Source organism: Salvia miltiorrhiza, chromosome 7 (assembly GCF_028751815.1).
Source record: "Salvia miltiorrhiza cultivar Shanhuang (shh) chromosome 7, IMPLAD_Smil_shh, whole genome shotgun sequence".
NCBI lineage: Eukaryota > Viridiplantae > Streptophyta > Magnoliopsida > Lamiales > Lamiaceae > Salvia > Salvia miltiorrhiza.
In genome coordinates this window covers 18169969-18183159 of record NC_080393.1, presented here as the reverse complement: position 1 = coordinate 18183159, position 13191 = coordinate 18169969, and the positions used below count along the sequence as shown (strand labels likewise).

The 13191-nt window shown below is 35.2% G+C and overlaps 2 protein-coding genes across 10 annotated transcripts; one reads left to right on the top strand and one right to left on the bottom strand.

Annotated features, from left to right (window-relative positions):
- The first annotated feature begins 1044 nt into the window (after nt 1-1044).
- Nucleotides 1045-3198, top strand: LOC130991181 (leucine-rich repeat protein 1-like). 3 transcript variants are annotated; one of them, XM_057915272.1, is made up of 7 exons: nt 1045-1248; nt 1327-1459; nt 1523-1594; nt 1735-1878; nt 1960-2031; nt 2126-2197; nt 3045-3198. In XM_057915272.1, exons 1-7 carry the CDS (start codon nt 1170-1172, stop codon nt 3046-3048), a joined length of 576 nt encoding a protein of 191 aa, XP_057771255.1. In that variant the 5' UTR covers nt 1045-1169; the 3' UTR covers nt 3049-3198. The 3 variants fall into 3 exon arrangements, with proteins under 3 accessions (XP_057771255.1, XP_057771254.1, XP_057771256.1); XM_057915271.1 differs by lacking the exon at nt 3045-3198 and adding an exon at nt 2337-2557 and having other exon boundaries at nt 1049-1248; XM_057915273.1 differs by lacking the exons at nt 1045-1248; nt 3045-3198 and adding an exon at nt 2337-2557 and having other exon boundaries at nt 1321-1459; nt 1740-1878.
- A 406-nt stretch (nt 3199-3604) lies between these two features.
- On the bottom strand, nt 3605-12066 carry LOC130991180 (uncharacterized protein At2g33490-like). Of its 7 annotated transcripts, XR_009091094.1 has the most exons (12): nt 11575-11944; nt 10444-10516; nt 9419-9493; nt 8900-8961; nt 8755-8823; nt 8172-8200; nt 7871-8078; nt 7505-7783; nt 7312-7365; nt 4872-5872; nt 3927-3970; nt 3605-3803 (listed from the first exon to the last, which is right to left on the bottom strand). XR_009091094.1 is itself a non-coding variant. In XM_057915264.1 (11 exons), exons 1-10 carry the CDS (start codon nt 11683-11685, stop codon nt 4895-4897), a joined length of 1938 nt encoding a protein of 645 aa, XP_057771247.1. In that variant the 5' UTR covers nt 11686-12066; the 3' UTR covers nt 3605-3803; nt 4872-4894. The 7 variants fall into 7 exon arrangements, 5 of the variants coding, with proteins under 5 accessions (XP_057771247.1, XP_057771248.1, XP_057771251.1 ...); XR_009091093.1 differs by having other exon boundaries at nt 3927-5872; XM_057915264.1 differs by lacking the exon at nt 3927-3970 and having other exon boundaries at nt 11575-12066.
- Nucleotides 12067-13191: the final 1125 nt, after the last annotated feature.

Genomic DNA, 13191 nt, shown 5'->3' with positions numbered 1-13191 from the left:
GAAAAAACGAAAGTTGAGAACATTTTATAAAAAATGTTAAAAGTTCGTAACACAAAATACTACTTCATCCGTCCCATGAAGCATGACACACTTCTTTTCGGCACGAGAATTAAGAAATTGGTATTTTGTGTGTTAAGTGTAGTAGGTGAAAAAGTGAAAATGTGAATAAATGGTGAATTTTTTGCCATTTTTAGAAACGTGTCATGCTTCATGGGACAAACCAAAAAGGAAACTGTGTCATGCTTCGTGGGACGGAGGGAGTATTAAACCTTAAATTTTTTGTTTCATTTTAAAGATGTACCACGTGGCACAATCCTAGGGGTGGGAGCAATGCCCCGGGGGTCCAGCATACACACTATCGGTGTAATTCTCCCTCTAAAAAATGCAGGTAAATTAGGTATGTGATTTTTTTTTGAAACTTAAATTAGATATGTGATTAATTGAAAGTGATTGGAACAGGCAAGATGATATTCAATGCTCATAGTAATTCAAAATTCAAAGAATCAGAAACCAAGTGATGGCATATCACTCATTTCATTTCATAATAATATCCATTTAGTGGATCTGTTCTTCAAAATCAAAGTTAAAACTAAATTTACCCATCGGCTGTATTAATTTAAGAATATGAATATTAATTCTGAGGGTGAAAAAATGGGGAGCAAACTGCCAGAGCTCTCTGCTGTGATTCCTTTTCTTTAGTCATTTTTCACAATTTGGTAAAAGGAAAAAAATGCATATTTAAATAAAGTATGCTTCTTTTGAAAGAGATCCTTTTGTATTCTTCAACCACTGGTCCTCCACAATAAAAAGGGCCCTATTGTTTTGCTCAAATAGGAAAAAAAGTTGAAAAGTTAAATCCCAATTAACGCAAAATGAGAATATGCACAATCTTGAAATTGGTAAACAAATAGCCATCTATTGAGATTGTTGAGACCACCAGCAAATTACTAAAAAATAAAAAACACACACTAGTGTGTGACACAGAGCCCCACAGTGACAGAACCAACATCTACTATGTGGTGTTGGCCTCAACAATTGACTACTCCCTTTTATTGGCTCTATAAATTCCCCAACATGGATTAAGATTCCCTGCCCTTATATTCCTTTCTTTCTTCCTAACATAAAAACATAATAACACACCAATCTTTTTCTGAAAAATTGAAGAATTCATGGCGCTGAGGATTCCTCTCCATCTCCATCTACTGCTCCTAATTCATTTAATAGCACCCATATATGCAAATTTAGAAGGTAAAGATTCATGCTTTATACAACACTAAGTGCATTTGGTTGAAGATTTTTGATTTTATATATTTTGGTGGGAATTAGGAGATGCTCTTTATGCATTGAGGAGGGCTGTGAATGACCCAGAAAATGTTTTACAAAGCTGGGATCCTACCTTGGTGGACCCCTGCACTTGGTTTCATGTCACTTGTGATGCTCAAAATAGAGTCACTAGGCTGTAAGTACTCATGCTTTACATTCTTCATGGGATTTTCATTTCAACAATGTTTAAATTTGGCAGTGATCTTGGAAATGCAAAGCTCTCAGGGAAGCTTGTTCCTGAGTTGGGGAAGCTCCAGAGGCTCCAGTATCTGTGAGTGCATTCATTATTATTAATTTTTTCCTTCAGTATCTGTTAAGGAGAAATTTGAGAGGTAATTCATGAGATTAGTGCAGTATTAAAATGTTTAAACTAAGAAGGAAAAGGAGGTAATGCATTAATTTTATTGGTAGGGAAGTGTACATGAACAAGTTGATGGGGCCCATTCCAGCTGAACTGGGACAATTGAGGAGTCTGGTGAGCCTTGATTTATACCACAATAACCTCACTGCTTCCATCCCTCCTTCTTTGTCCAATCTTTCCAATCTCAAGTTCTTGTAAGTTTAAATCCAATTTCCAACTTGTGTTGTGATCATCTTTGTTTTGCTTCTAACCTTGTGAGACACCCATGTCTTTAGGCGTCTAAATGGTAATAGACTCACAGGGAGGATACCAAGGGACCTCACCAAGCTTGCAAACCTCAAGATTCTGTCAGCCCTTTCTCTTGCAACTTATTCTTTACTACCTAATTCATGGTTATATATATATAATTGGATTGAGAGTTGGTTCCTTTTTTTGATGCAGCGATGTGTCCAATAATGATTTGTGTGGTACAATTCCTACATCTGGTTCATTCTCTAAACTCACAGAAGAAAGGTAATGCAAAGTTGGATACTAGTTTTTTCAACATGTATACTAAAAGTGTTTGAACTTCTACAAGAAATTGATGCTCATTTTTGGGAGTGATTTTTTTTTTTTTTTTTTTTTTTGTTTCTTGTCCATATTTTTGTTGCAGTTTTATGAACAACTCAAGATTAGAAGGGCCTGAGCTGATGGGGTTTGTGAAATACGACGTTGGAGGGTGCTAATGGATTATGCATAATTATTTTTTAGGACTTTTAAAATGTCACTCTAATTTCTAAGTTGAACCAGGCCTTGAATGTCTTGTATGATTCTCCTGGAGACCGCTTCTTTACTTCAAACATGCAATTTAGGAATTTTATACATCCTGAAAAACCATAATCTCATGGATATTTACGGTTAATAAGATAAATATTAATAAATCAACGAGCTGATTATTATGAATGGATTCAATTAATTATAAATAAAATGAAATTTTGATGAAAGGGGGGAAGGGGAAGTAAATTATTAAGATTGATATACACAAGGATAAAAAAAAGTTATTATTACTAGATTAATTTCGATCTTATGATTGGTAATTGAGGGAATGTGGGTGAAATACATTCATTTGTCAATAATCTAATGTATTATGAAAAAACGGGAAACGCAAATTTAGCGAAATGGTGAGACAATTTCTTTTCCATAAATTAGGGAGACCATTCAGATTAAGAGAAGATATATGGGAGATGAGACTTGTAACATTTCGAATCTAAATTCATATTTATATATTTGTAATTGCACCAAAGACTCTCTTTTGTGAAAGGTATTGAACTCTTGGATTCATTCTTGTCTGTGTGCGGATAATTTTCCCACTTTTGTGTAGGTAGCTCATCATAAGCCATCAGTAATAGAAGTCGGCCATGGCATACACGGATGCAGTCGAATCGGAGAAATTTGCCATTAAAATTGGAATTAGATAAGTTTATTTGTACAATGAATTACTTTTATCAGAAATAAAAATTCTGGTTTGAATTTAATATTCTTTTATAATTTTCATAATAAAAAATAACAAAATATATACACGTAGTCTCAAAGAAAGTCGTACATTAACACCGACGTAAATACAATTATACCAAGTGGTAATGCAAAAGTAAAAATAGATGAATATAAAAGGCAATGAATTATCTCAAAAAAGATGTAATAAAAATTAAATTACACCGGGCCTGTTGGAAAGTTGTTATTCTCCGCCAAGGCTCGCTTCTGAAGCTCATGAATTCATGATTATAACCAATAAATAGCTGCCTGCACATGAATATATGAATAAAAAATATAAAATCTTACATAGGCCTACTTATCTCCTTCAACAAACTTTAAGCCCAGAAACCGCATTTAATTTCTTCTATACAAGGATAACCAGCTTCTGTGTTGCTCATACGGAGTCCATTTATTCATTTCAAGATCTGTTACTGCTCATCCATTATGTTACGAAATTACGAGTTTTGTTCGACAACCAAGCAAAATTTCAACAAAATTAGTGGTACTTTTTACATGACTAACAAAATTTCAAGGACTAACTAGTAAGCTATTCACATGGTCTGTGCGACGGATGAACACTGCAGCTATATCCCCGTCTTCAAATCACCTGTTGAAATTCAAAATCAAACATCAGCAAAAAAACAACATTCCCAAAATAAAAATTGCATAATACATAACTAACAGATTCAGAAACTTTTCATTTTTCATAAGTTGATGCTATGAATCAAACCTGCAAATCTGATTCATACTTGAGTCTTGAAAATATATAATTCTCTGCAGTCCATCATATGCTTGATATGAAAAATGGGACCATGATTCCCAATGGAAAATAGTGAACATAAGAGTGCCCAGGTCTACCAGAGGATATATTTGAACTATATTAAGCAAAAGGGAACCACTAGTGGATTATGTAGCAATTGGAATATTTATATCATATTCCACTTAACCATACAAGTCAAGTTTGTATTCAAGCTATAGTTTAATACACTTGGCATGTGTCTATGGGTCTAATATGAGATATGATAGCAAATGGCAGAACCTGATCAAATTTCCAATATACAAGTACTGGACATCCACCCAATTCACACACTAACCAAATCAGATGACTCATGCAAAAATTTACCAACTAAAAAGTAAAAAGCGAAGCTGTGGCTCATTAAACTGAAGGCTCTCAGCAGTCAGCATCCCAATTCAATGCTTCTATTCACCAGCTCATAATTAAAGCTATAGGCACATTTATACTTAATTATAGCATGATAATTACATCAATCTCCTCTCTGCTTGTAGACATTTTTCATTATGCAGCTATTTATTCTTGTGAATCCTCCTTATATTTCTTTCAGACATCCACACTTAGTCAAAGACAGATATGAGAACACCATTATTATTTCCAAGCTAGTTTCTATATTAGTATTAGAGATTCAAACACGTAAATACATTTTCCTGTCAAAACACCAACATATATATAATAGATATGTTAATTGCTGACTACAAGCATTAAAAAATGGATATGAATTTGAATACTTGGTTAGAGTTTGCTGAGTGAAACCATTTGCATCCTATGCTCTGCCCTAAACAGCTGTTGCTAATTTGCTGTAACCTAATTAGAAGTTTACCTTATTTGACAATCAATATTAAGATGCATATGTAGCTGGGCTGATAAATTTACAATTACCTTTTACGTGACTTGCTGGCTAATCACCTAGATGATGGTTGGGTATTTGGCAAGGCTGGGGGAGGTGAAGAACTATCTTCTTTCATCTTCAATTGAGAACCTCTTAGAGGAATGCGCAATGCTGCTTCCATCGAACCTCCAACTGGAATTGAGTAGCTGCGTGATAATCCCTGGGGCGGGGTTGGGAGTCTGGATGCTGCTATAGACGATGTTGATACACGAGTAGCAGACATCTCATTTCTTTTCGATATTAAGGGGCCCGAATGAGCAAAGCGATTTGGGTGCCTTGTAGCAGCCATATGAGCTGGTGGTCGAGGAAGCTCATGAAGTTCACTTATCTTAGGCGAGGACACAAAATTGGTTGAAACATGTGAAGACAATTTTGGGTTTGATGTTGGCCGAGGCATCGGGGTGCGCAATAAGGATCCAGAAAATGAGGGAGGGAAGGCTGATGAGACAATGGGACCACTGGCTGTTAACTTTGGGTTATTTGACCATGGCTTTCCAGTTAATGGGCCAGAGAACGCTTGTCTTTTAGCTTTCTTAGCATTGGACGCTAAATTTGGATCAAGTCGAGTAAATGAAAGGCCTTCTGATAATGGAGAGGGCAAGACACTAGCTTTTATGGTGGTGTTGCTCTCTTTGAGTACTGATTGTGTGTCTAAGATGATGGGACCAGACAATTTATCTTTTTCCCCAAGTCTTTCATACTTGTTCTGATTGATGGGAGATGAATGGCGAAGGTTGGAGTCTGCTAGTCTTGTTTGAGGAGCTTCACTAAATAATTTCCCAGATCTTGGAGTTTTTGTCTCATCTGGAGTGGGTAGTACATAAGAAGAGAACTTACGTGATGGTGAAGGTCCCATCTGTGCTGTTCGCTCAGCTGAATCAAGTTTTCTTTGAGGAAAGAGAGGTGCGGATTTGCTGACCGCTCCGGCCCCTCTCTGAAAGAGAGGTGCGGAGAGAGAGAGAGGATTTTGGCGAGGAGCTTGTAAGATCTCCTGCATGGACGGAACTACATCATCTTGGGTTATTGATAAAAATAATGAAGAGAACTATAAAAGTAGAAGACCTTGCATTCAAAGTGCATACAGAAAAAGAACACGCGGCAAACTAAATTCTCATTGCTTAGTGTGAAATATGTTTATCTGAAAAACGATGAATCTTTACATATATTGAACTTGTGAACTACATCCATATCCACAGTCAAGAACTTAAGACAATCTTTCTTATGACCCAAACAAATGTCTTCAGAATTTCAGTTCTTAACTCCTCTGGACCAAATCAATAGATATCCTTATCGCTATAATCAGAAACACAAAAATTGCATGAACCCTAGCATGATTCATTCACCTTATGCCTTTAGATTCTTCTAATCATTCAAGGGGATAATTACTATAACTAACCAGAGTTATAGGGATTTACTCCCAAAAACTTAACATGCTTCATTCAGTTATCACATGCCTACTCAGGCATTTAGGTTCTGTAAAGGGGATAATAAGAGAAAACTACCCTGATATTTACAAACACAACATACACCTGGAAGTTAAAAATCATAAATTTATAAAGCATATGTTTGCCCCAGGCCCCCAGCCCCGCTGTAAGTTTTAATAAAAAAAATTAGTAACTGCAAAATTTTAATATGAAGATGAATCATAGCTCCTACCATATTATGATCATTAATTAATTAATTTGAAGAAAAAAAAGTTGTTTAAAAATCACTAGGACAAACTGGTTTTGAAGAGCTTATAAGATGCTTTTAGAGTCTACAAGATGTTAGATCTCATTATAAGTATATTGTTGAAGTGCTTGGGGAGTATATGATTGTGAGACTTATAAGATATAAATAAGGATAATTCATAACTAGAATTTAAAGGTGCTACAAAATAAGATCTGTGGTACTAAGTTAGGATCTCATTAACTATCTAAGAACAACTCAAGATCCTAATATTTAATCTTCATAGGGGTAAGTTGGATGGCATGAGGAAGGAGGATGCAAGTGCATGTCCCCAATCTACTGGATTAATGTCAACGCACAGCATAAGATTCTTTTCTTTAACAATTCTACCAAACACTTTTAAGGAACTTATAAGCTCCAAACACGATATACATATGCGAATAAGCACTGTTTGCAGAATTTGCAATTAGTATGCTACTGTAACTCATGATGACCAGGTACTTGCACAGTTTCAGAACACAAAACCATTCCTTAAGTAACAATTAACAAATAATGTCTCAAATCTCATGCAAAGCAATTCCTAACTCCATTAACTAAGATAAAAGTTCAAAAAGAAAAAGAAAAAAGAGAGAACAACTTAGAGAATCAAATGTAAAAAAGCATCACATGTGATTTTAAGTATTATTCAGACAAAGTATCTCGCCGCTGTCAAGTAGGAGGTGGACTACGCCATTGGCATTAGCACAGGACAAGAAACCTTACCTTTGCAGGGCCCAATTTAAGGTCAGGAGAGAACTTCACATCAGCATTATCCAACTGCAGAAGGTAAAGTCATTGAGTAAGTGGTAAAGTCTTTGGACATGCCGCCAAGCAAACACGTACAACAAGGCAATGCGATAATTCAAAATTCCTTTCTTTTGACTATTAAAGATTACTTTACAGCAGTAGATGTTACCTCCATTGAGTTTTCTGATGCAGGAACTTCTTGCTGTTGACCATTTTGTCCATAGTCAAAACTCAATTCTGCATCATGCATTTCAGAACCATCTTCGGTATCATCATCCCCATCACTTTCATCATCGTCGTCATCATCATCATCATCATCATCAAGAATTTCACGTCCATCATCTTGGAGTCCGCTAAAATGGTAATCAATATGTAGCTGTTCAGCAAGCAACCTGACATGTGGCTCAATTGCCTCCAAAGATCTTGCTGCCCTCTTGAAGAAGTACAACTGTTGTGAAAGTGAAGGCTCACTCATAAATAAGTTTATGGTATGGAATCAGAAATCTTGAACTTACAATGCGGGAAAAAGTATAACCTGTGCAGCATGATGCCTAGATGCCTGTGTTAGAAAACTACGGGATTGCCCTTGTTTTAGGGATTTCATGCGAAAGACAAAAACATTTGCCTCTTCGTCATATTCATCATGGGCTTCTTGAAGCTGAGGAGAATGAAAATGTTCGCTTTTACTGTTCCTTAACCTCGCTTTTTCTTTTTGTTTGTTCAGCAAATCATCATATAGTTCTCTGAAAAATAATGTTTTCACAGATTGATCAAATAGAAGACTGAAAAAGTGAACCTCTGAAGCAGATAAAACAAAGAAAGAAGTTAGTTTGGACCTTTTTTCATCACATCGCCTCTTCATCTCCTGCACAAAAGGGAAAAGGGACCAAGATAAACAGCTGTAGGCACGGATTGCAGGCAAAAAGCAAAAAACATAAGCATACTCTGGAGAGTGGAGCCTTTTATGTATTAAGCCTAGATGTTACAATTACCACAGTACATAATCTACATTGTTAAACACTGCTGGTCACCAGGCCCAGTCACAAACAATAAGCAGCCAAATACAAGCCAGGTACGGCCGTACGGGTACAGGGCAGATAAAGAGATATTGCTCAACTAAGTATTAATAGAATGCTTCTAGCAATATAGGGAAGAAATCCAAGGAAAGCCTCTGAATACTATTTAAGCTATCTAAAAGAAAAGCATGTCCACTTTTCAAAGCATAATGAACAGGGGATTCATCCATGCTCTATTTCATAATATAAAGATTATTATTAGGGAATTGGACTTAAAAAATTTCTGAACCGAAACAATGGGCAGAGCAGCTATTGATTCACAATTTTAAGAGGAAAGTAATATCAAGAGGGGGAAAGAGACAAGGAAAGAATAAACCACAGCAAAATATCTATTTGGGCATACCTCTACAATCCGAAGTTCATTTAGAAGAGACTCTGATGGGATTGTGATTGTCTGAAATATATGTGTTCTCTGAAATGCAAGACAAATATTAACAGAAAGGCTTAACTCAGGAAATAGAACTAATTTATAGGTTATTAAAACTCACATAACCATCAATAAGTTTCTGAAGTTCAAACTGTTTTTTCCCTAGCATTAATAATACCTTCCCTGAAAAACAAAGGCTATTAATTATTTCGAGGAAAAGTATGCATGCATACTAATTTAGTGCATAACTATGATTATAAAGAAACAGCAATAAGAAAGAAATCTGACAGATCCTCTAGCATTGCCACAGGATGAAACTAGTTCAGTAGAATAAGGTTAGCAGTCTAATAATGCTTGCTACATTTTCTCACAACAAAACTCAAATTTAGTAAATGGAAATGCAATTGATGCTACTAATATGTAACAGACTTTGTACTCACTCATTCAACTAGAAGCGAAATGGAACAATTTGAACAAGTCCCATCTCAAACTGAAGGTGGGGACATAAACACCAATATGCAATGGATATTAGTTTTCTTTCAGAAATACCCACATATGCACAACTTTATAGTACAAACATATTATACAGACCAGCAATTATCCTCAACATCTTTCATATACAAGCAGGAGAAATGCTTACCACTTTCTTCGTCGTCATTCAGGGCTGTTTTTTCAAGAAGACAATCACCCATCTCCCTTAATGATTCTGAAAATTCTGAAAGTGCAGGGAGTTGGTTAAAAGAAAATTACAAAATGCTTATGTAAATTATAATAACTGAAAGAATACCAAAACATCTAAAGGAGGACAAATTATTCAAAGTTTATCACATTAAAAATTCCCAAGGAAACACCACATATGAAGCAACAAATCATAAAAGAGATCATCTATTTACATACAAGGACGAGAACTTGTCTACATAGGGATTGAAACTGAACTTATGAACAAATGGGAGTGCTAACGAAACTATGAATAATGCAACTTCATGCTCTTTCAGTTCAGTAAAAAAAATATAATCATTTCCCTAATAAACCATCAGGGTAACAGTTGCCAAGTATACAATAATGAAATTGCATGCCTCACAGAGTAGATGTCCAGAGTTAGTGACTTATTAAAAATTTAGTCCTTTTGCCAAAAGGCAATTATCATTGCAGAATCAAAGAAACAGAGACGAAAATAAAAAACCTATTTGAGGTTGTGCATAAGAATAAAAAAACTTTTGTTAAACATGTATGTTTAAATGCTTAGGGCAAAATATATGGTAGAAAGTAAGATGCATTTTCTATAAGTACAGATGAATCAAAAAATGACAATGATGGCACAAGGAAAAGAAAACCTGGCTCTCTAGGAGAAAATTCAATTGCAGGTGCTCTACATTATAAACGTATACAAGAAACAAAAGAAGCATAGTAGAGAAGTGGTAACATGGTAATTCGATGAATTCCCTGAAAGGACCTAAAAGTGCTACTAAAGCGCTCTTCCATGTGCCTAATGCTAAATAAAAAGTAGCACAAATTTACCAGGTTGCATTAGATACAGACAGTGAGCCTTTTTTTTATATACAAACCAAACCGTTTCAAAATCAAAGACTAATGGATGATTCAAATTCGTAACATGTCAATGTGCAGCATCAAGAATAGAAAGTGTTCTTCTAATCATTGAGATACCATATACACTGTTTGCAGTTGCGGCTGCAGCTGACAGTAGCCTATCATAGCAGTCTCTCATATCAATCATGTCCTGATAAACACACAACAAATTTTCACATCAAAATTTGAAAATCATAAAAGAATGTAGCCAACGGAAAAAGTTTTGGGAGGAAATTGGCGAAGGACATAAAAGAATACCCACCAATAAATCTAAGACACTGTATATCATTTCAAGGCCAGATGAACCACCAATATAAACACATAATACCCTTACAACATCACCATGGACACGAGTAACCCAATTGCATAGTTATTGCAAAATAAATAAGGTAAGTGACCAATTCCAGACATAACAAAGGAGATACAGGAGTAAAATCAGTAAATTTTCACGTATGTGCTCACAGATATAATAACTCAATTATGATAGTTCTTTAGTGAAAGAGACAATGTGAAGAAGCCCCCACACTTCATCTGCTAAGGTTTCTCCTAAATTAATCAATTAAAGAGATGACATTGATAATCTACTACTGTTGTTTAATCATCTAGTCTTTCCCCAAATAATCTATAAAGAAGGAAAGCTATAGACGTCAAGGGAAAAAATCAAACTTCATTTATTAAACTATGTATATAGCAAAAGCAAACTCAATTTATATACATTAAAAAAGGCTGAATTCATAGAATCGGCTTCCTTCTTTTCCATTTTCCCCCTCTTAAGGCTTTCTGAGTTTTCGAATGAATCTGTTGAAATTTATGGACAGACAATAAAGAAGCCATTGATTCGTTCACTATTTAAGAAGCCACATACCTCAAATAAAACCACTGTCAGTAAAACTCAAAAACATGCAACAAAAACCATAGTTCGGATTGCGGATATTAACTTGTGATTCCAAATTAATGAGCACGTTGGCATACTTTATTAGATCATTGACCGGTCAAAGTTCCATCCATCTAGTTCGAATTTTGGAATGTTATGGCAAGAACAGTCGTAAACAACAAAAATCTCCGACTCCTGCAAATAAATTTCTCAAATCCCCAGCCACCCGCAATTTCCCACCAAATAATGCACATTAACCCAAAAGTGGAAAAAACAAAACAACAAAGTTGGTTATCTCCTGTTTCTTCTGGGACCAAACTGTAGCACAAAAGTACCTGAGTAGCTCGAGCGTGCTCATCTAGAGACACGGATTGGTGCTGCTTTTGCGCTCTTCTATCGTGCCTATGCGAAGCAAATTTTTGCAATTTCTTCAGCGATGTCTTCATCTCGTTCAGTTTTTTTCCCTCAAAAACAAGGTTTCAAAGAATACACGGAAACAAATGCAATCGACATACGCGGCAGCGCTTATATTAGGAGAAAGCGTCAGAGTAGAATAGACAAGTGACAAAGAAACCCTAGATGAAATTGAAGGCGTAGAGAGGGAATAATGGGGCGCGGAGCGAGAAGGCGGTCACCATTTTTGGTTACGTCAAAGCTGTTAGAAAAGGAAAACTAGTAGTATGTCAGATCGAGGAACTCGGCCTTTCCTTTTACTTTTCTATTTTCCTTTTTAAGCTTTTTTTATTTCTATTTTTAATTTAATTTTTTGGGATAGATTCGAGGATTAGCGAGAGTTTGACTTATCGAGCTAAGAGCGCTAATCAGAATTCTGAATTCCTCCCTTTTTCTGTCAATTAAAAAAAAATGATGGTATAATTTTAAAAGGTTTCGAATTTTTTTTTCACACACACGAAACCAATTTTCAACTTTTCCAAAATTATTTTTTTTCAAAACTTTGTAATAGTATAAAGTTTCAGCCCGCAAGTTTCACAAATCAAAGTATAATTTCTACGTATGTATGACATCAGGTTTACATAGATAATAAGAATGTGTAAATATTCATTTAAAAATAATACGTTAAATACTAAGGTACGTCCTCCGTCCTCGAAAGAACTTTTTAGAAAGAAGTGGAGTTGTGAAAAAATGAAAGTAAGAGTAATTATAAGTTGTGGGGTATAGTTCAAAAATAGATATAAAAATTTTTTGTGGACGTTCCAAAAAAGAAAGATAGAAAATTCTTTGGTGGACGGATGAAGTATATCTTAAATTATCAATATTTTTTCGATTTTTTCAGAAGATATCGATTTTAATCAATTAATATTTGAAGTATAAGAAACTATATAAATCTATCACGCGACAAACTTTTCGATATTTAGAAAAGAGTTAGTGGTATTTTTTTTTTTTTTGAGAGGGAATCCATAGTCTTTATTTATTTAATATCGGCATGAACAATATTAAGAAGTCAAGTGAAAAATTCGGACTTCCAGATCATTACATCATAAGAAGATAAAGCAAAAAAAGCAAGCTCAGGCGACGATGACGACTCCTCGCCGCCACAGTGTGGCAGTGTGGCGGCACGACGGCGTTGAGATCATACCCAACTATCAAGGCAATCACACCACCATGAATCAAGTCTACACTAATCCAATCAACACTGTTTATGGCGAGTCTCTCTTATATTATTTACGTTCAAATTCGGTGTTTGCAAAGTTACCTAAATGCAACAAAGGTGTCGAAGTTGAATAATGACTGGATTGGACTTTTTTTTAGGACATTATTTAGTTTGAACAGCTTAATTAAAAACTCAATCACGAATAATTATTGTTTGTTTACTCGATTATATACATATATACATATAAGTAAGTATACGTAAAATGGCTCCCCTAAAAAAAAGAGTATATGTAAAATGGCGAAGACCGATTGCTGTGAATGAATAAAACCATTGCAAAATT

Excerpts from the sequence above, each read along its gene's own strand:
- LOC130991181 (XM_057915271.1), top strand. The coding sequence starts at position 1,170 with ATGGCGCTGAGGATTCCTCTCCATCTCCATCTACTGCTCCTAATTCAT. Across the intron at positions 2,032-2,125 it reads CTTGCAAACCTCAAGATTCT|CGATGTGTCCAATAATGATT; the intron begins GTCAGCCCTTTC and ends TTTTTGATGCAG. Across the intron at positions 2,198-2,336 it reads TCTAAACTCACAGAAGAAAG|TTTTATGAACAACTCAAGAT; the intron begins GTAATGCAAAGT and ends TTTTTGTTGCAG.
- LOC130991180 (XM_057915264.1), bottom strand. The coding sequence starts at position 11,685 with ATGAAGACATCGCTGAAGAAATTGCAAAAATTTGCTTCGCATAGGCAC. Across the intron at positions 8,824-8,899 it reads AGAAACTTATTGATGGTTAT|AGAACACATATATTTCAGAC; the intron begins GTGAGTTTTAAT and ends CTTGCATTTCAG. Across the intron at positions 8,079-8,171 it reads AGGCGATGTGATGAAAAAAG|AGAACTATATGATGATTTGC; the intron begins GTCCAAACTAAC and ends ATTATTTTTCAG.